The sequence below is a fragment of the Petaurus breviceps genome, unplaced genomic scaffold (genome assembly GCF_028583685.1).
Source record: "Petaurus breviceps papuanus isolate PSGF00001 unplaced genomic scaffold, PetGlider_PUasm1.0 91041, whole genome shotgun sequence".
Classification (NCBI taxonomy): Eukaryota; Metazoa; Chordata; class Mammalia; order Diprotodontia; family Petauridae; genus Petaurus; species Petaurus breviceps.
Genome location: NW_027187400.1, coordinates 28,761,189 through 28,780,964, shown reverse-complemented (window position 1 = coordinate 28,780,964; position 19,776 = coordinate 28,761,189). Strand labels below are relative to the sequence as shown.

At 46.4% G+C, this 19,776-nt stretch overlaps 2 protein-coding genes across 3 annotated transcripts in view; one reads left to right on the top strand and one right to left on the bottom strand.

The window, feature by feature from the left end:
• Positions 1–3,940: 3,940 nt before the first annotated feature.
• THAP3 (THAP domain containing 3) lies at positions 3,941–19,691 on the top strand. Of its 2 annotated transcripts, none has more exons than XM_069078712.1 (5): positions 3,941–4,077; positions 14,462–14,654; positions 17,011–17,073; positions 18,153–18,257; positions 18,659–19,691. In XM_069078712.1, the coding sequence occupies exons 1-5, from the start codon at positions 4,004–4,006 to the stop codon at positions 18,947–18,949; spliced, it is 726 nt and encodes a 241-aa protein (XP_068934813.1). In that variant the 5' UTR covers positions 3,941–4,003; the 3' UTR covers positions 18,950–19,691. The 2 variants fall into 2 exon arrangements, with proteins under 2 accessions (XP_068934813.1, XP_068934812.1); XM_069078711.1 differs by having other exon boundaries at positions 14,462–14,657.
• DNAJC11 (DnaJ heat shock protein family (Hsp40) member C11) overlaps positions 18,227–19,776 on the bottom strand; it is a 74,420-nt gene continuing 72,870 nt past the window's right edge. Inside the window, exons 16-17 of the transcript XR_011166565.1 lie at positions 18,805–18,916; positions 18,227–18,246 (exon numbers count right to left, since the gene is read on the bottom strand). The gene's annotated coding sequence lies outside the window, so the exon portion shown is untranslated. The remainder of the gene's footprint in view (positions 18,247–18,804; positions 18,917–19,776) is intronic.

Genomic DNA, 19,776 nt, shown 5'->3' with positions numbered 1-19,776 from the left:
GAAGGTAAAGGATGTCAGTAAGGGTTAGCTTTTTGAGGACAATTTCAATGAATCACCTGGCTGCTCTCCTACCATAGACTGAAGGCTAGATAGAGCAGGAGGATTTCTCCCCATCTCAACTGACAGACCACCTGGCCTGGCATTTTAGAAGCTTCCCCAGACCAACAAAGAAGGGCTGTGTGGCTGTGGGGCTAAGAGGGTGTACTAGGAACTGAGCCCATCCTACTCGAGACAGGAATGTGCTCTCCTGGGGAAGAAGAGTACAGCTGTTGACCTTCCCCACCCCCATACTAGGGGGTCAATCTAGCTCTGCAAAGCAATTCAACACAGAATTTTTAAGTACCTACTGTCAATCAATCAACCCTCATTTATAAAGGGCCTATAGTACTGTTCCAGGCAGTATACAAAATGAACAAGAAACCTTCCCTGCCCGGAAGGAGCTTGCATTCACTTTGGGAAGGGTAAGTATATTTACAAAACATACCCAGGTAGCTGGGTAGGTGGGGGGCAAAGCCCCAGCAGTGAGGGGAATCAGGAAAGGCTTTCTGAGGAAGGTAGACCTGGAAAATGGCCCTGGGGAATCTAGTAAGGAACTAATACTTTTAAAGTCATTCATTACCAGTCCAAGCAAGCCCTAGTTCATTTCTGCAGCCTGGAGGAAAAGTGCCTCCTTTCCTTGGAATAGACACTAAAAATTAGAAAAAGAGGGAAGAGAGTGCAAGCTCCCTGAGGAGAGGGACTGGTTTTAGGAATTTAGGGATTTTTTTTTGGTCTCTGTACCCCAGGACCTATCACAGTGTTTTGCCTATCTGAGGTGTTTAATAAGTGCTCTTTGGATTTATTATGATTGTGGCCCCAAACTATGTCCAACTAAGAAGCTTCTGACTTCCTTTAACCAAGGGATTGAGGCAGCTTTGACCCAATTCTGTATTTGAATTAAAAATCTCATTTAACAGGTGGTATCATGCTCCATCCTCCACCAAGAAAGCAAATCAAAGCCCCTAATTTTATAATTGAGAACAAGAAGGAGATGGCTAACTTCAGAAGATCAGAGCTGAGAGGGACCTTGGGTCTCTTTGGGCCTCAGTTTACTCCTCTGCAAACTTCTGAGGCAGCTAGGAGGCACAGTGGACAGAGCACTTCACCTGGAAGACTCAAAATCCAGTCTCAGACACTTACTAGCTGTGTGACCCTGGACAAGTCACTTAACCTCTGCCTCAGTTTCCTCAAATGTAAAATGGGGATAATGGTACCTATTTCACAGGAGATATTTGCAACACAATTAGCATAGTGCCTGAGACATAGCAGGTATGTAATACATGCTTATTTTGTTCCCTTCCCTGTAAAATGAGGGATTTGGATTAGACAGTCTCCCAGGTCCCTTTCAGCTTTAAATCTATGAGGCTCTCCCATTACAAGAGAGAAAACAGGCCAGGAGAGGTTAAGTCACTTGTCCAAGGTCACACAAAGTCAGGATCTGACTCTGGGTCCCCCATTCCAAATCCAGCACTATCAATCAACCAATCGTTAAACATTTGTTAAATACTTACTAGGTGCTAATAGCCAGAGATACAAGAAGAAGTAAAAGACAGCCCCAGCCCGATGGAAGCACACAGAATGTAAACACAAGCACTACACAGGATACATAGGAAGTAATTAGCAGAGGGAAGGCACGAGAATTAAGAAAGGTTGAGGAAGGCTTCCTGCAAAGAGATTTTAGTTGAGAATTAAAGGAAGCCAGGAGTCGAAATGAGGAGGGAGAGCATTCCAGGCTTGGAGGACAGCTGGAGAAAATGCCTGGAGTCAGAGATGGAGTGTTTTGTTCCTGGAACAGCCAGGAGGCCAGTGTCACTGGATCAAAGAAATTGTGTTGGGGAGTGCCATGTAAGAAGACTGGAAAGGTAGGAGGGGCTGGGTTATGAAGGGCTTTGAAGGCCAAAAAGAGCGTTTTTTTTTTTTTGCTCCTGGAGGCGTTAGGGGGTCACTGGGGTTTAGTAGGGGGATGACATGGTTGGACCCAGATTTAGTGGCCTCATGGGTGATGGACAGGAGAGGAGGCAGCCAGACCCCCTGTCCCCCTGCAGTTACTGCAGTAATCCAGGTGTGAGGTGATAAGGGTCTGCATCAAGGTGGTGCAGGTTATCAGGAGAGAAAGGGATACACTGGAGAGATGTAGCAACGGTGACATTGAAGGGAGAAGTTACAGAGGTGAGATCTACAGGTCTTGGCAACAGCTTGGATCTGGGGGTGCAGTGAGAGAGAGTGAGGAATCCAGGCTGACTCCCAGGTTGGGAGTGGGGGGATGTGTTGCCTTCTACAGTAATAGAGAAGTTAGGAGGGAGAGGGAGGGTTTAGGAGGAAAGTTAATGAGTTCTGCTTTGGAAGTGTTTGAATTTAAGATGTGTACTGGACATTCAGTTCAAGACGTGGGAAAGGCAGTGGGAGAAGCAAGACTGGGGGCCAGCAGAAAGACTGGGATAGGAGAGCTGAGAACTGTCCACATAGAGATGGTAATTAAATTCATGGGCGATGGATGATGAGATCACCAAGTGAAACAAGACAGAGAGAGAAGAGGGCCCAGGACAGAGCCCTATGGTCCCTAGGGGACATGATCTGGAGAGGGGGTCATGGCAAAGGAGACAGAGAAGGGGCAGTCAGATGAGTAGAAGGAGAGAGAGAAGTCCTGAAAACCTAGAGACACGAGTATGAAGAAGAGGGCGGTCAACAGTGTCAAAGGCTGCAGGTCAAGGGGAATGAGGATAGAAGAAAGGTCACTGGATTTGGCCACCAAATCCAATGCATCTCCCTGCAGAAAAGAGAAAAGGCCAGTAGGTCCTGAGTCTGGCTCCTCTTCCTTTATTCAAGGCTGAGTGGTCTAGGTCCCCATTTCTCCTTATTCACCTCTGCTCCTCTCCATCTCTCCTGCTGCTGTCTTCTACCCTTGACTTCCCTGTGCTGCTCTAAGTACGTTCTGCCATCTTTCAGGAAAGCTGCTTCGTCCAAGTATGTGGAGCTGAATTCCTAGGGTCACAGATTCAGAGCTGGAAGGGGCCTGAGAGACCCCTGAATACAACCTTCTCACTTTACAGGCAGAGGAAACCAAGGCCCAGAGAGAAGCTATTTGCCCAAGGCACCTCCCAGGTCATAAGCAGCTGGGATGGGGATTGAACTCCAAACTTCAGACTCGAATCCAGGGTTCCTTCTAGGGAACCACAAAAACGTTACTGGAAGCAAGTGCTACTGGTTTGCAAATGCTAAAAAAAAAGCACCAGGTGCTGGCAAACACAGGTGAGTGAAGGCGGAAATTAGCATTTGCTTAAAGGATCTGGAGAAGGGGCGGGTGAGAGAAGGGGAGGAAACGAGTAAGAAAAGGAGGAGGAAAAGGGAGAGAGGGATGAGGAAGGGGGGAGGAAGAGACCGAGGAGGGGGGAGGAATGAGAGGAGGAAGTGAAGGAGAGGAAAATGGAAAGGAGGAGGAAAAAAGGAGGAGGAGAAAGAGGGGAGGAGAGGAGAAGGAAGAGAAGGAAAATGAAAAGAAGGAGGAAAAAAGGAGGAGGAGAAAGGGGGGAGGAGAGGAGGAAAAGGGAGGAGGAAGAGGGGGAGCAAGAGGGGGGAGGAGGGAGAGAGAGGGGAAGGAGGAGGAGGATTTCCCCCCCAAAAGTGACTAGGACGGGAAAAGGAGGGACGCTGAAGGCCAAGCAAAGGGGGCCGTGGCCCAGACTTTTCCCGAGCTCGGGGCCCGCCCCCGAGGCGCGGTGCCCTGGGTCTGCGCAGCCCGGCTCCAGCCGGGTCCCCCCCCGCCGCCCCGCCCCTAGCTGGAGCGGCGGCTGCGAACGCCCTAGGGCTCCCCCTCCCCCGCCTCCCCAGAGGCTGCGCGCTCTCCGCTCTTTTCCCCTCCCCCGCCGAGGTCGCGCGCTCCCCGCCCCCCCACGGTCCCCGCCGCCGCCATCTTTGTTGAGGGCAGCCGGCAGCCGTGGGAGGGAAGCGAAGGCGGCGGTAGGAGATGCCCAAGTCGTGCGCGGCCCGGCAGTGCTGCAACCGCTACAGCAGCCGCAGGAAGCAGCTCACCTTCCACCGGTGAGGAGGGGGCGGGGCGGGGCGCGTGGGAGAGGGCGGGGGCCTTGGAGAGCCCCCACCCCGGACCCTTCTCGGAAGCCGGTCCGGGCCGGCAGACGCACACGCAGACACACACACACACACACACACACACACACACACACACACACACCCACACACACACACACACACACACACACACACACACACACACACACACACACACACGCACACACACACACACACACACACACACACACACACACACACACACACACACACACACACACACACACACACACACACGGAAGCACCCATACACGGAGGCGTCCAGTCGCACACACGCATGCGCGTGTTTGAACTTCCAGATTCCCGGGGGCGCGTGCCCGCATCCCGCGCCCGGGCGCCCCCTCCGCGGCCTGAGGCCCCGCCCACCAAGCCTTCTACCGAGGCGGTGGAGGCTGAGCCCCTGCCGGGGTCGTCCTGCGCTGTCTGTCTGTCTATCTATGTCTGCCTAATTTCCCCGTTTCCGTTTCTCCCAACCTCCCAGTAAACCTGAAACTCCCCTTTCTCCCGCGCCCGGCAGGTCCATCCAGCTGCCGAGTCTTGTGGATTTCACCCCCTAATATCTTAAAAAAAAATAATTGTCAGTCTTTTTGTTTCCCCAGCACTTCTGCTCCCCTCTGCATCTTTTCTTTCTCCTAGAAAACCACTGTTAACAGAGAATATTTTCTTAAAAGAAAGAGAAAAAAATCAGAAAGATTGATTGATACATCAAAAAAAAAAATCTCTGTTCTATTCGATATTCCACACCTGTAGCCCTTCCCCTTCCATCTCTTCCCTTCCCTCCCCTCCCCTTCCCTTCCCCCTCCCCCTTTCCTCCCCATTTCCTTTTCTTTTCCCCTTTCCTTAGCTCCAAGTTTGTTCTTTGTAAATTCATAATATTCAATTCCATTATATTCAGTTCAATGTAAATTCACAATATTCAATTTTGAAAATTTCTTTCACCATTGTCACAGTCTTATTGTAGATTGTTTTCTTGCCTCTGCCTATGTTCATGTAAGTCTCTGGGTGCTTTTCCATATTCATGGAATCCATCCTATCTTAAGGCACTGTCATATTCTATTACATCCGTATATCTTGGTGTATTTAGCCATTCCCCAACTGATGGGCATCTACCTTGTTTCAAGTTCTTTGCTACCACAAAAAGGGCTGCTATAAATATTTTGGTGTCTGTGGATTTAATCTCTGGGCTAAAGAGTATGGACATTGCAATTACTTTGTATAAATCCAAATTCCTTTCTGGTGTTGATTGTACCAGGAAAATTTGGGTTTTCATCTATCCCCTTTTCTCCACTCATGGGGCCACCCCATCTTTGTTCAGGCCCTCTTCACCTCCTTGGGGTACTATTTTTTTATTTTTTTTTTTCGCTTTTTGGAGAGGGGAATGCAGGGAAGTTGGAATTAAGTGACTTGCCGAAGGTCACACAGCTAGTAAGTGTTAAGTGTCAGCGTCTGAATTTGAACTCAGATCTTCCTGACTCCAGGGCCTGCACTCTATTCACTGCACCACCTAGCCGCCCCACTTTGGGAGCACTGATACAGCAGTCCCTCTTTAAACTCATTCATTTACCCACCTGTCAAAGTGGTATTTCTAAGGCATAGGTTTGACCACGTTGTGACTCCCCATTTTTTTAGGATCAAACACAGATCCTAACGTATTTGGGAAACAGACACATTAATGTGGGCACATTTATTTACAATATGGCCACCACCTTCCTTTCCAGACTTATTTCGGATTATTCTCATTTATGCCCTTTGTGGTCTGGCACAGCTGCCCTTCTTGCTTTCCTTCCTGAAGGATATTACATCTCATGTCTTTATGTCTTTTCACAGGATGTCCCCCTTCTCTAATCCCCTTCAGCTCCACCACTTTCTCCAGAACAGGATGCCTCAAGTGCTATTTCTATTCCCTTTTTTTTTTTTTGCTAAGGTAGTCAGGTTAAGTGACTTGCCCAGGGTCACACAGTTAGTCATTATCAAGTTTCTGAAATTGATTTGGAATTCAGGGTCTCCTGACTCCAGGGCCAGTGTTGTATCCACTGCGCCACCTAGTGGCCCCTGCTATTTCTTTTCCATGCCCCCCAGTCACTTTCTGTTTACTTTTGTATTTACTGTATATCTCCTTGCATGTTTCCCCCCACCAGATTGTAACCTTGCTGAGTGCAGGGACTGTTTGCCTGGCACACAGGAGAAGCTTAAGAATGGTTTCTGACCTCCTTGTGACTGTAGACCTGCTTCTCCCGCCTCTGGCCGTGTCTCTGTGTGTGTGTGTGTGTGTGTGTGTGTGTGTGTGTAAGCCTGTCCATCCCTCCGTATGTGTCTGTCCTCTGCATCGCTGCCCCACATGGCATCAGTCTTTTCTCTCTCGGCCTCTCTCTCTTGCTTTCCGCCTGTCTTTTGCTCATTACATCTGTGTGTTCTTTCTGTATTATTCAGGTTTTGGTTCTCCATCTGTGTTTGCAAACAGGCCATTTGCAGAGGATATAGCAGGTTCTCCTGATGTGCCACACCTGACCCAGGCTGGCACGTCTGTACAGACACACTGCCCATTGCCCTACAGCAGAGAGCTCTGTCTGGACGGCGCTTGGTAGCCTGCATAAAATATACCCATAATGGAGAAGATTGACTGTCCCCAACAAGGGTACAGGGTTGGGTGTATCACAAGACCCGGGTTTGAATTCTTGCCACTTACTGTCTGGGTCACCCTGGGTAAAGCCCTTCATTTCTCTGGGACACATTTTCCTCTCTTGTAAAATGAGGGGATTGGACCAAATGATGACCCAACCCTCAATCCTCTAATTATTTATTTGGAGCCATTGTTCTCAGCCCCAGGCTGGGCAGTGTGCCCAGCTAAGTCTTATTAGGACTGTGAAAGAAGTTGGCAGGTGCCTTCTAGGGGTTTACAGTCTGGCTGAGGAGATAAGAGGGGCATCACACATAATATGTATTAAAATAATTAGAGAATAATAACACCACAGGAATATAATTAAGTGCCAAGTCACATGGTTTCAGGCTCCATAAATTCTGTTCCTACACAGAGAGCTTAGACCAGATCTTTTTTAAAAATTCAGTTTATTTTTATTTTAATATTCAAGTTCACATTTTTTCTCTCCCACCTTGATGCCAGAACCCTTTTGAGAAAGCGAAAAAAAAAAAAGGAAACCTGTTACAAACATGTACAGTCAAGCAAAACAAATTCCCATATAGGCCCTGTCAAAAATCACCTTTAAAAAATGCACACACATGTGTATGTATACATATCCATAGGTATGTCATGTGATACACATATAGATCGGATGTATATGTATGTGTACCATCTGTGTGGGTATGGGTAGCACATATTGTCATAAGCCCTCCAGAACTGTGGTTAGATCAGTTTTTTTTTTTAATCATGTTTTATTGCTACAAGGAGTGGCTCTGTATTGTACCCTTGGTTTCTTACGGTTCAGTGTGTGACTGAGGAATGGGTACACATTTGCTGTTTTGGAAGAAGGATGGATTTGGAAAATTGACTGGGAGGCCCATTCATATTTTCTTCATGGGCGGGCCAGCTGTTGTGAAGGAGGCATGGCAAGCCTGTGCCAAACCTCCAATTAGATTAAGGAATTCTTGAAAGTCTAACTGCCTGTCACAGTTGAGGTCCAGTTTCTTCATCATTCGGTCCAGAACACTCGCATCCTTCTGGTTCTGTGTGAAGGAAGCCAGCTCTGTGTTCATGAAGGAAAGGAACTCAGTCTTGGAAAGGATGTTTGGGTTGTTAGTTATCTCCCGGCCAGCATACTTCTGGAAAACAGCTATCATGGACTCAATGCATCTCTCTGTTTCAGTGGGGATGATTTTTTTGGCCATTGTGGAGAGGAGAGGAAGATCTGGAAGCAGAGCCTCTCTAGAAAGTAGTGTCGGAGAGCCTAGATCAGGAGTTCTTAACATAAATGAGAGAGAATCTGAGAACTTGGATGGGAGAAAAGAAAATGCACTCTTATTTTTACTAATCTCCAACTGAAATTTAGCATTTCCTTTTTTTTTTCTTTTCTTTTTTTTCTTTAGGGTTAAGTGACTTGCCCAAAGTCACACAGCTACTTTTTGTGTTAAATGTCTGAGGCCAGATTTGAACTCTGGTCCTCTTGACTCCAGGGCCGGTGCTCTATTCACTGCACCACCTAGCTGCCCCTAATTTAGCATTTTCTTAAACTATGAATTTAAAGGAAAATCAAAATATTCTGAGAAGACATTATTTTGGTTTCACCAGACTCTCAGAGTGGGTCAGTGATCCAGAAAAGGGTTAAGACGCCTTGGCTTAGACCATAGACTGGAATCTTGGAGCTCATCTAGGCCAGATGTTTGGGCAAGTATGTCTCAAAAAGACAGAAGGGAAGGCCCAACTCTAGGGACCCTGTGTTCTTTTTACTAGATAATGTTGCCTCTTGGAAAAACGTGCACTCTCCCAGCCTGTCTGTACGTGTCTTTTTGTTTCTCTGTGTTTGCAAACATAGCATTGATTGCACAGACCCTAAAGCAGGAGCAGGGGCTCCTGATATGCACTGGTATGTGTGTGTGTGTGTGTGTGCACATGTGCACGAACGCTCGTCTGTGTGCACACACCACCCATCTTTCCTGCAATGGAGATTAGAACCAGCCTGACAGTGAACTTGATAAGGGCACTAAGAGGTGCCCCAGAATGATCCTGGAGTCATCAGGGAGGTTCTTGAGGCTTCCTGGGAGAGGCAGGCACTTAGGAATGTGGAGGATGGGGTAAAGATTTTTGCTGGTGGATAGGGAGGCTAGGTGGCGTAAGGTGGCACAGTAAATAGAGCACTGGCCCTGGAGTCAGGAGGACTTGAGTTCAAATCCAGCCTCAGACACTTAACACAAAACTAGCCGTGTGACCTTGGGCAAGTCACTTAACCCCAATTGCCCTCCAAAAAAAGGGGGGGGGAATTTTCTGGTGGGCATTCTGGGTGCTGGTTAGTATGAGAAAAGGCATGGAGGCTGGAGGAAGCCTGGACTGCCCAGGGAGTGGGGTCGGGCTCTGATTGGAAGGTTTGTTACAGGGGATGGAAGCGTTTCCCAGATTTCTTTCCATCTGTCTTGCCATGTGAATGATGGGTTTTCTGAGAACATAGTTTCCTCTGGAAAATAGTAAACTTGAAATTATCTGCATATAAAAAAACCCTTCTCTCTTATCTCTTCCAGTCCTGTCATCCCTATTCATCTCCATTCCTTTCACAGTCTCTTCTACCTTTTATTTGGGGGGGGGGGAGCACAAACTGGGTGAAGTGACTTGCCCAGAGTCGCACAGTGTCTGAGGTTGAATTTGAACTCAGGTCTTCCTGATTCCAGGCCTGGCACTTTATCCACTGCACCCCCTGGGCCCTCTAAACTGCATAGCATCTTTTCCTTTTCTCCTGGTTGACTCTACCCTATTCGACAGTGGTTATTCCAGACCTCCCTCTTCAGACCTGCTCTACCATCTTCCTCTTGGCCCTCAGCAGACCTTATTAAGAAAATAGAAGCTTTCCCTTGTGAAATAGTTTAGTTCTCTTCTCCATTACCCGCCCCCCCCCACATCAAAACCCCCATTCATTATTCCTTGTTTTCTCTTTGTTCCAATCTCTGATGGGCTTTTTTTCCCCCATAGCTAACCCCTCCATTTATTTATTTATTTTGGAGGGGGGAAAGCAAGGCAATTGGGGTTAAGTGACTTGCCCAAGGTCACACAGCTAGTAAGTGTTAAGTGCCTGAGGCCAGCTTTGAATTCAGGTCCTCCTGACTCCAGGGCCACTGCTCTATTCACTGCACCACCTAGCCCCCCTCTGTATTCTCTTCCTTCACAAAAAGTAAATGTCCTATGAGTTCAAGGATCATCTCTATGCAGTGATTCCCAGAAGTATCCATCCCGTCCCATCCTCTGTCATTAACACCTGCTTACTGGCCACTTCCATCTGGATGATCTGTAGGCATCTCAGATTCAGTGTGTCCAAACTGGAAAAGATTTTATTTCTCCCTCAACCCATTCCTTCTCCAACCTTCTCCATTTGTTTGCCAGAAGCGCCTCACTTCAGAGACACTCAGATTCACCGCCTTGACATCAGCCTCAGCCATGCCCCACACCCAGATACCAACATTTCTCCTATCTGCCCCCTTTTCCACTCACACAGCCTCTGCCATACTTCAGACCCTTGTTCCTTATCTCTGCATGTAATTTCTCTTCTCTCTGATGCAACCTCCATCTAAATTAATTTTTTATTTTTATTTATTTTTTATTCAAATGCTTAATTAACTTCTAGTTTACATCTAGTTTACAAATTTTCTCCGTTTTTCCCCTACCCACCACCCGAAAATAGCGATCCCACTGGATATCCCCTCCTCCAATCTGCTCTCTCCCATATCTTCTCCCATACCTCCTCTGACTTTCCAATAGGACATGGTGGATCTCTATGCCCCAGTGCCTGTATATCTTATTTCCCAGTTACATGTAAAATAATATATTGATAATAGTATATATACATATATATATATTTTTTAAACATTTGATTTTAAAACCTTGAATTCCAGATTCATTCCCTTTGTCCCTTGTCACCCACCCTTACTGGGAAGTTAAGCAGTTCAGTATAGGTTGTACATGTGTAGCTATGTAAAACATTTCATATTGGATATATTGTAAAAGACTGACTATATTTCCCTCCCTCCTATCCCACCTCCCACTTGTTCTATTCTCTACTTTGATCCCATCCCTTTTCAAAAGTGGGTGCTTCCAACTTCCTTCCCCCTGAGCCTGCCCTCCCTTCCATCATCCCCTCTCTCATCCCCTTCCCCCTACTCTCCTGTAGGGTGAGAGACCCTATTTAGTGTGTATGTCATTCCCTCCCTGAGCCAAATTCAATGAGAGTAAGACTGATCCATTCCCTTTTGCTTTCCCGTTCTTCCCCTTCATTGTAACCATTTTCCCTTGCCTCTTCTATATGAGATAGTTTACCCCATTCTGTCTCTCCCCATCTTCTCTCATTATATTCCTCTCTCACCTCTTAATTTCACCTTTTAAGTATCATCCTTTCCCATTAAATTGGTCCTGTGCCTTCTATCTATGTATGCCTGTAAACATATATATATATATATATATATATATATAGATACACATTCACATATGTATTCATATGCCCATATACCCTCCTATATAGACATACACACACACACATTTCTATTCCCTTCAATTATTCTTATACTGAGAAAAGTTTCATAAGTTACAATTATTGTTTTTTCCATGTAGGGATGTAAATAGTTCAAATTTGATAAGTTCCTTATGATTTCTTTTCCCTGTTTACCTTCTCATGCTTTTCTTGCTTCTTGTATCTGAATGTCAAATTTTCTATTCAGCTCTGATTTTTTCATCAAGAATGCTTGAAAGTCCTTTATTCCACTGAATGACCATATTTTCCCTTGAAACATGATACTCAGTTTTGCTGGGTAGGTGACTCTTGGTTTTAATCCCAGCTCCTTGGGCCTCCGGGATATCATATTCTAGGCCCTTCGATCCCTCGGTGTAGAAGCTGCCAGATCCTGGGTTATCCTGATTGTGTTTCCACAATATTGAAATTGTTTCTTCCTGGCTGCTTGTAATATTCTCTCCTTGATCTGGGAATTCTGGAACCTGGCTATAATATTCCTAGGAGTTTTCTTTGGGGGACCTTTTTCAGGAGGTGATCGGTGGATTCTTTCAACCTCTATTTTGCCCTTTGGTTCTAAAACATCAGGGCAATTTTCCTCAAGAATTTCTTGAAGGAAGATTTCTAGGTTCTTTTTTTGATCATGGCTTTCAGGTAGTCCAATAATTTTTAAGTGATCTCTCCTGGATCTATTTTCCAGGTCAGTGGTTTTTCCCAATGAGATATTTCACATTGCCTTCTATTTCTTCATTTGTTTAGATCTGTTTAATAGTATCTTGATTTCTCATAAAGTCACTAGTTTCTGTTTGCTCCAATCTAATTCTGAAGCAATGATTCTCCTCATTGAGCTTTTGAGATTCTTTTTCCATTTGGCAAATTCAGCTTTTTAAGGCATTCTTCTTCTCATTGCCTTTTTGAGCCTCTTTTGCCATTTGAGTTAGTCTTTTTTTTTAAGGGGTTATTTTCTTCAGTCAGGTTGTTGACTCTAATTTCATAATTTTCTTGCATCATTCTCATTTCTCTTCCCAATTTTTCCTCCACTTCTCTTATCTGCTTCTTAAGGTCCTCTATGGCCTGTAACCAGCTCATATTTTTCTTGGAAGCTTTTGGTGCAGGAATTCTGACTTCACTGTCTTCCTCCTGTTCCACGTTTTGATCCTTTTTGTCCCCAAAATAGGAGTGTAAAGTTGGATTGCTCTGCTTGGTTTGCTTCCTTTTCCTGCTCATGTTGCCACTCAATTACTTGACTTTTGGGCTTTTTGCCACAGTAGGACTCTGCCACCAGACAGGGGAGCTTTGTCCCAATAACTGGGGTTTTCTCAGCTGCCAGAGGTATTAGTTGGGTGCCCTCTCTGAAGCCTTCACATGCTCTGGCAAGCTGGTCACACACCCTAGGACTTCCACCCTAGATCCAGATCCAAGCAGGTTAAAGCAAGAGCGATTACCCCTCAGACTGGTCACTTGGTCCCCCTACAGTCTGCAAGCATTTTATGCAGGCCAGGAGCTGAAGCTGCCACATGGTGGGTGGAGCATGGCGGGGGTGCCTCAGCGGCTTCTCGCTCCAGGGGATAAAGGCCAACTGTACTCCCGAACTACTGGATCCCAAAGTCCACACTGCACTGACCTCTCACGTTGTCCTTAGCATCTGTGGGTTGATAATTCTGGGAACCGCCACAGCTCCTGGTGACCTGGAGTTCCTCCAGCAGGCGGCTGGTCAGGCCCTCCTTGAGGCTAAAACCTCGGCCTGCAAGTGGCTGGGCTCGTCTCCCAGAGTGCTGCACTGGCCGATTCCTGCCGGCCTGCTGGTCTGTCCTCAGCAGGAGATTAGCTTCTCTGTGTCATTTTGTGTATTCTGTAGCTCCAAAGTTTGTTCAGTCACCTTTTACATGAATTGGAGGTGGTGGGAACCGGAGCCCAGCGGAAGCCTTGTTTCTATTCCCTCCATCTAAATTACTATTCCCCAAACAGATTTGACCATGTTACCTTCCCTGCTAAAAAAAATCTTTGGTGTCAGCTTCCTATTCCTTCTAGGAGTCCTCAGCCTGGTATCTAAGGCCCTCTAAAATCTGCCTCTCTTTTACTTTTCCACATTTATTTCCTGCTACTTCCCTTAATGCAGGATCCATTCCAGTCACACTGGACTTGGGAGTCTGCTATCCTGTCTTTGGCCTCCACCCACATTCACAAGTGGTTCCCCCTGTCTAGAATGCCCTCCCTTCCCCCAGCACATCTCAAGGACCTCCACCCACCTGAGACCCTTCCTGACCTCCCCCTCTCTCACTCCTCCCTGTTCCCCTTACCCCTAGTTACCAGCACATTCTCCCTCCTGAAATTACTCCATAGACTTTGTATTTACTTACTTTGGGTAGATTGTAAACTCTTGAGGGCAGGCAGGGACTGTTTAATTTTTGTATCTATATGTCTGGCATCAGGTTGTGTGTTTTTTTGTTTTGTTTTGTTTTTTTGTTTGTTTTTGCTTTTTGAAGGGGGGGAGGGCAGGGCAATTGGTGTTAAGTGACTTGCCCAAGGCCACATGGCGAGTAAATATTAAGCTATCAACTCAGCGAACAAAGTGAACTCAGGTCCTCCTGATTCCAGGGCCAGTGCTCTATTCACTGTGCCACCTACCCACTCCACGGTTGTGTGTTTCCTATTCATAATGTTTGTTGATGAACTTAATTTGTTACTTGTGAAAAAAAATGCCCTTACATCTGATTTGCTCTGAATTATCATCATCTGTAAGAAGAGGGTTAGGTGATGCCTAAGGACTCTCCCAGCTGTAAATCTGTGATCCTGTGATCCAAGGATCCAGTGACCCAAGGCCTCCTTGGCCTGCCCCAGTATTCAAGGATTCTCTCAATATATTTCAGGCATTGATGGTAAAATTAGTGTGAGAAGTGTAATGGACTGTTGGAGATTTAGGGAATGTGTTTTTTTAAGCTTTCTTGGAGACTTTCACACACATATAGATTCAGAAACACTTTTCACTTAGGTTTTTAGACCTCCCCTAGTGTTTTGGGTTCATTATTTAGGATGACTCCAGAATGTTGGCTTGAAAAAATTGCATGTGGCTTAAGCTTTCAAACCTATCAGATAGGATATCAGCTGTGCAGTGAACACTGAAGCCCCGTGTTTCTAAGGCCTGGCTTTTCTCTCCTTTCCTTCATTGCCTTGCCCAGGTTCCCTTTCAGCCGCCCAGAGCTGCTGAAGGAATGGGTGCTGAACATCGGCCGAGGTGATTTCAAGCCCAAGCAGCACACGGTCATCTGCTCGGAGCATTTCAAGCCCGACTGCTTCAGCGCCTTCGGCAACCGCAAGAACCTAAAGCAGAATGCGGTGCCCACAGTATTTGCTTTCCAGGACTCTGCCCAGGTAGCGAGTGGGAATTCCTGGGGATGCCCTGCTTGTGTGAGGAGGGCGCCAGAGGCACAGTGAGCAGTGTGGCCATGCAGTAAATGGAGGACCTTTGGTTGTCATAAGAACCTGTAATTAGGTAGGGGTCACTTCAGAAGTAATGCATATCTTGCAGCAAGATGCTATTAGAGAGACTCTGCAGTGTCTCCCTGGCCTCTGACCTTTTTGTGGGACAAGCAGGAGCCTCAGGCCTCCTTTAGGCCAAGGAAGGCCTGGCTGTGCCTACTCTGGTCTCAGAAAGACTGAGCAGTCCCATGAATATGTGAAAGCCCCCAGTGATGAGGGCATGTGCCACATGGAGTGTGAGCGATGGGGTGGGAATCCAAATGTTCCTGACCCCAGGACCAGCCCCGGGCTACTCCCTCCTGCTGTGACTGTGGCCCCCTCACCCAGGAAAAACACCCAGATGACCAAGGAGGAATCATCAGCCTGAAGATAGGAAGGCTTTGAAGGGGACCTGTTGAGACCCCTCCCATAATGAAAGAGAAGAGTGAGGGTGGGTGTAGACTTGACCATGGAATCCCGGCATACTGGCTGCCTGAAGGTTGGAAGAGTAATGAGCTTTAGAGGCAGCTAGCCAGGTGGTGCAGTGAGCCTGGAGTAAGACACCGTGGGCAAGCCACTTACCCTCTGTCTGCCCATTTCTTCATCTGTATAATAATAGTACCCACTTCCCAGGATTGTTGTGAGGTTCAAATGAGACAGTTATTTGTAGAGCGCTTTGCTAACCTTATAAAGTGCTACACACGTTGGCCTAAATTATTAATCAAGAGAACACCATAAAACTTCATTAATTTGCCTTCCTCGAGCCGTTGGGGTGGGGGTGTTTGTGTGGAGAGGTGGGGGTGGGGAAAAAAGACCGTGAAGTCTTTTTAAAGAAAGGCTGTTTTTTTGCTTGCTGGCGTATACAGTGACGCTGCTGATGGGGAATACGGAGTCAGATTTTAGTCTTTTTTTTAAACCAGGAAATTAGAATTATTTGGAAATTAGAACCATTCGAACTGCTCCTTAACCATTATAAACCTTAAAATTGTCTACAGACGTTAAGATGTTCTTAAATGTGAGCTTCTGTCGCAAGCAGGCTGAATAATTCACTTTACACTAAACACACCCGCTTTCTACACGTGATACACAAGCCCACTCCAGCCCACATCTCCAGATCTTTGGCAGTTTCAGATGAGTGGAGTTCAGACTCCTGAGATGTTTATTGCATTTCCCTGCATGCCTTGTATTAGATGTATAGAATTTGTTACCCCAGTAGCTTTCTGTTCCAAAAACACCAATCACCTCAAGAAGTTTTTTCATAAATGCACAGATGAATCATTGGAATTGTTTTTCTTTGTGTTTCTAGAATTTCATTTCTGAGCATTTCCCATCTCTTTTTAAATAATCTATTTTTAGTTTTCAGCATTCACTTCCATAAGATTTTGAGTTCCAAATTTTCTCTCCCTCCCCAAGACAGCGTGCAGTCAGATACAGGGTCTGCTTACGCATTCATAGTAAACACTTTCCCATTAGTCATCATTCCCATCTCTTTTTGACAGACTCAGTCCATCACATTTGAGTCCATTGGATCTTATATATATTTTTGTTGAAATTTGCTCTTCCCAAATCTAGTCTGTCAGATTATCCCTGATCATAGATATAGGAAAGGAACCTCACGGGGCATTTAGTCCAACCCTCTCATTTTACAGATGGGGAGACTGAGGCCCACAGAGGTAACTTTCCCAAAGTAACATAGCCAGTGAGTGGGGTTAGAATACAGGTCATTGGATTCTAAATTCGATAACACACATGCCCCCCCCCCCCTTGCATTTCCTCTTCTTCATAACAAATTCAAATTCTGGAGTGGTCATTTACCTCTCTTCTACACAAGTCCCCTTCAGGCCCACCAGGGCTCCTGTCATTTCTACATTAGTAACAAGTCTCCTGTGCTGGTGAGACTCAAATCCAAAATATCAGTTCCTCCCATTGCTCCTCCTTTGACAGATAACATTATTTAGACAAACCAAGTGTTAATCGCCTCTGCTGTTAGAGGGAAACTGATGATATGTCTGAATACCCTTCCATTTCTGAGGATGGTCTCGTGTAATGTAGCTGCTGCTGTCTCTTCCGCCAAACTTGGGGTGAATACTGTTTGAAGACAATCACTGGTCAGGTTGGTGGGTTAGTTTAGGGACATCTCCCCAGATAGGGAAGCTCCCTCTGGGACCAGGGGTGAGGCCACGTCTTTCTGTTTGTTGGAGAACATTGTGCCCTGGGTGGAAGACAGGTCCTGTTAAAACCATTGTCTTGTGTTTTTGTCCCCCTGCAGCTGGTTAGGGAGAACACAGACCCTGCTGGCCAGAGGACTGATGCGCAGGCACAGCCGGGGCAGGTAAATCTCAAAGCTGTATGCAGCGTGGCTTATTATGTAATGTCTGAGCTGACCCAACTGCCTTTGGAAAAACCCTGGCCACACCGGCCTCCTGTGATTTCTCTAACAAGATGATCCATCTCCCAACCCCTCCTTCTGCCCTTGGCGTCCCCCATGCCAGAAGGCCCTTCCCTCCTCCTCCTCCTCCTCTCCACCTCTTAGATTTCCTGGCCTCCTACAAGGCTTAGACCAGACCTCACCTTGTGAAGGAGACTTTTCCCTCGGAGGTGACCTTCCACCTCTTCTGCATCGATCTCCTGTGTCTTATTTGCTTGTGTTCTAAAGGTAGAACACGTGCTTAGAACAGGGATTAATTTTCTCCTCCTTTGTACCCCCTTGCCTGGCCCGGAGTGATGAATGCTTGTAACAAATGCTGGTTGGCTTTGAGGTGGTAGGTGGGATGGGCAGCACGTCTGCAGCCTGGGAAATTTCCTTACAGAAAGGGCTACTTTATGAACTAAGAACTTTCAAATGACAAATTTAAAGAAATGATAAAGGAGAGCAGAAGACAGAGGTTTTTCATACCTTTTTCTTAAAAAAAAGCATTTTATTGCTTTTTTTTTTACATCTGTCACTTTCCACTGACATCCCCTTCCCTCTCACAATGATAGATCTGTCCCTTATAACAAAAGTAAAGCAAAACCAGCCAAGTGTTGGCCCATGTAACAGGTGGATTCCTCATTCTGTACCTGTTGTCCCACCTCCTCTCTGCCAGGACACGGTGTTTGCTTTACGACGAGTCCTGTGATGTCACGATTATATCTTTTCACTTCTTGTCCATCATTCTTAACTGGTTACAAGTTTTGGTTGCTTCTGACTTGTACATTTCTGTTTTGTGTAGAAAGCGTTGGTTGTTCAAGTCATGATATAAAAATGTGACAGGCTACCTGACTGATTTTCATAACCCCACTTTCCCCAAGAAAAGACCAGTATGAAAAGGGTTGATTTGGGAATGGTATGGAGGTGCAGGGGCTATAAGGAGCTGCTTAATGGGGGACCCAGAAGGGCTTTGATTCTAATTTTCCACTGCGACTTTTTAGGACTTCTCAGATGCAGGGGCTGGGGAATATACCCCAGGAAGAAAGATGGAACTTCCGCTTGACAAGCACCAGCTATCCCCAGATGCTGAGGCTCCTGAAAAAGAGGTAGGGTATTGGGTTATGGCTCTTCTAGTTGAAAAGAGAAAGGAAATACTTAGTTGTTCATTCTCTGTATTTTTAAAATAATGGTATGGAAGAAATGTTTCTTACCAAGATGGAAGCCAGAAAGAACAGAGCAGTCTCCCCAAAATGCCCTCTCTGGGAGAGCCAGGATTTGAATGAGTTTGCCCATGACTATACCATGTTTATTATTTTCAGCATAAATAGCAGATGCACTTGGTTTCTAGGCACTCTCAGCTGAGTTTGTGAGGGTGCCAAACACCTGCCAGGGTATCTTACAAGCAATGCCCACTCTCTAAAACCAAGAAAGGGCAGATGTGTGCCAGGGAAGCAGGGATGGGCATTCCCCCCTTGATAGCTCACCCTTGGTCTACGTTTGTTCCTAGGTCTCTTCTTACAGGACAGAAGAAATCTCATCCCACCTCCTACTCACTAGTCCCCCGGGGCAGAGAGGTTCACTTCCCCTCCCAGCATCAGATCATAGCTATGCCCTCCTGGACTTAGATGCTTTAAAAAAAAAACTCGTGCTCACCCTGAAGGAAAATGAACGGCTCCGCAGGAGGCTCAAGATGCAGAGGGTGGTGATGAGAAGGATGTCCAGCCGCCTTCAGGCTCTCCAGGAGGAGAAGAGGCGACAGAAAGTCCTACAGAGGGAAGAGGAGCGACCTGTAGCCTAAGTCGCGGAGCTCCCTCCTCAGGAAGATGGATGGCGGCCCATAGCTTGTCCAGGGCTCTGCTCCGTAGCTCGGGCCCCAGTGACCAGCAAGTTATTTTCAGTACTTTGGAAAGAGACTAGCAGCCCAGAATGTGGAAAAGGAAAGGAGTGTTGGGGTACTAAAGTAAGTGGAGGTAAAAAACTCACTCGCTGCCATGTTGGGTTAGAAAGGTCTCAAACACACACTGTGTGACTCCATTCCAGTGTTTGTTTTCTTGCTGCTACTGCATATTTGACACAATGAGGCAAAAATCCCCTTAGGATTAATGAATGCATGAGGAGCTAACAGTGTGCTTTAATTCTGCGATGGTGGAAGAGAAAACCAGGTAGGTCTCCTTGGGAAAGCATGGACAGATCCAGAGAATGGCATTTTCTGAGGCTGCCCCAGGGGCGAGTCCCGTCTTGCCCAAGCAGACACATAGAGCTCTGTCCACGTTGGGTTTGCCAGTGTCATATTGTAAAGTGGTACAGACTAGACTTGTGTTCCTAGTCTGAAAGGGTGTGCCTGTGCCTCCCCCAAGGACTCTGCAGGTTTCCATCCTTTCCTAAATAGGAATCCAGGCTATTGTGGACATGGAAAAAACCTCAGTTTCACTTTATACCTTATAAAGCAGTGGACAGGGCAGATACCTCAGACAGAAATATTTTGTTTATTAAAAACCCCCAGCACATTGATTGCCCCATGGGACCAGTGTGGTATACAACATGGTGATGGCCTCTTCCTTCTGTCTATGCTGTGCTTTGTGTCAGCATCAGTGCCCTCTGTGCAATATAGCCTTGTGGGAGGCC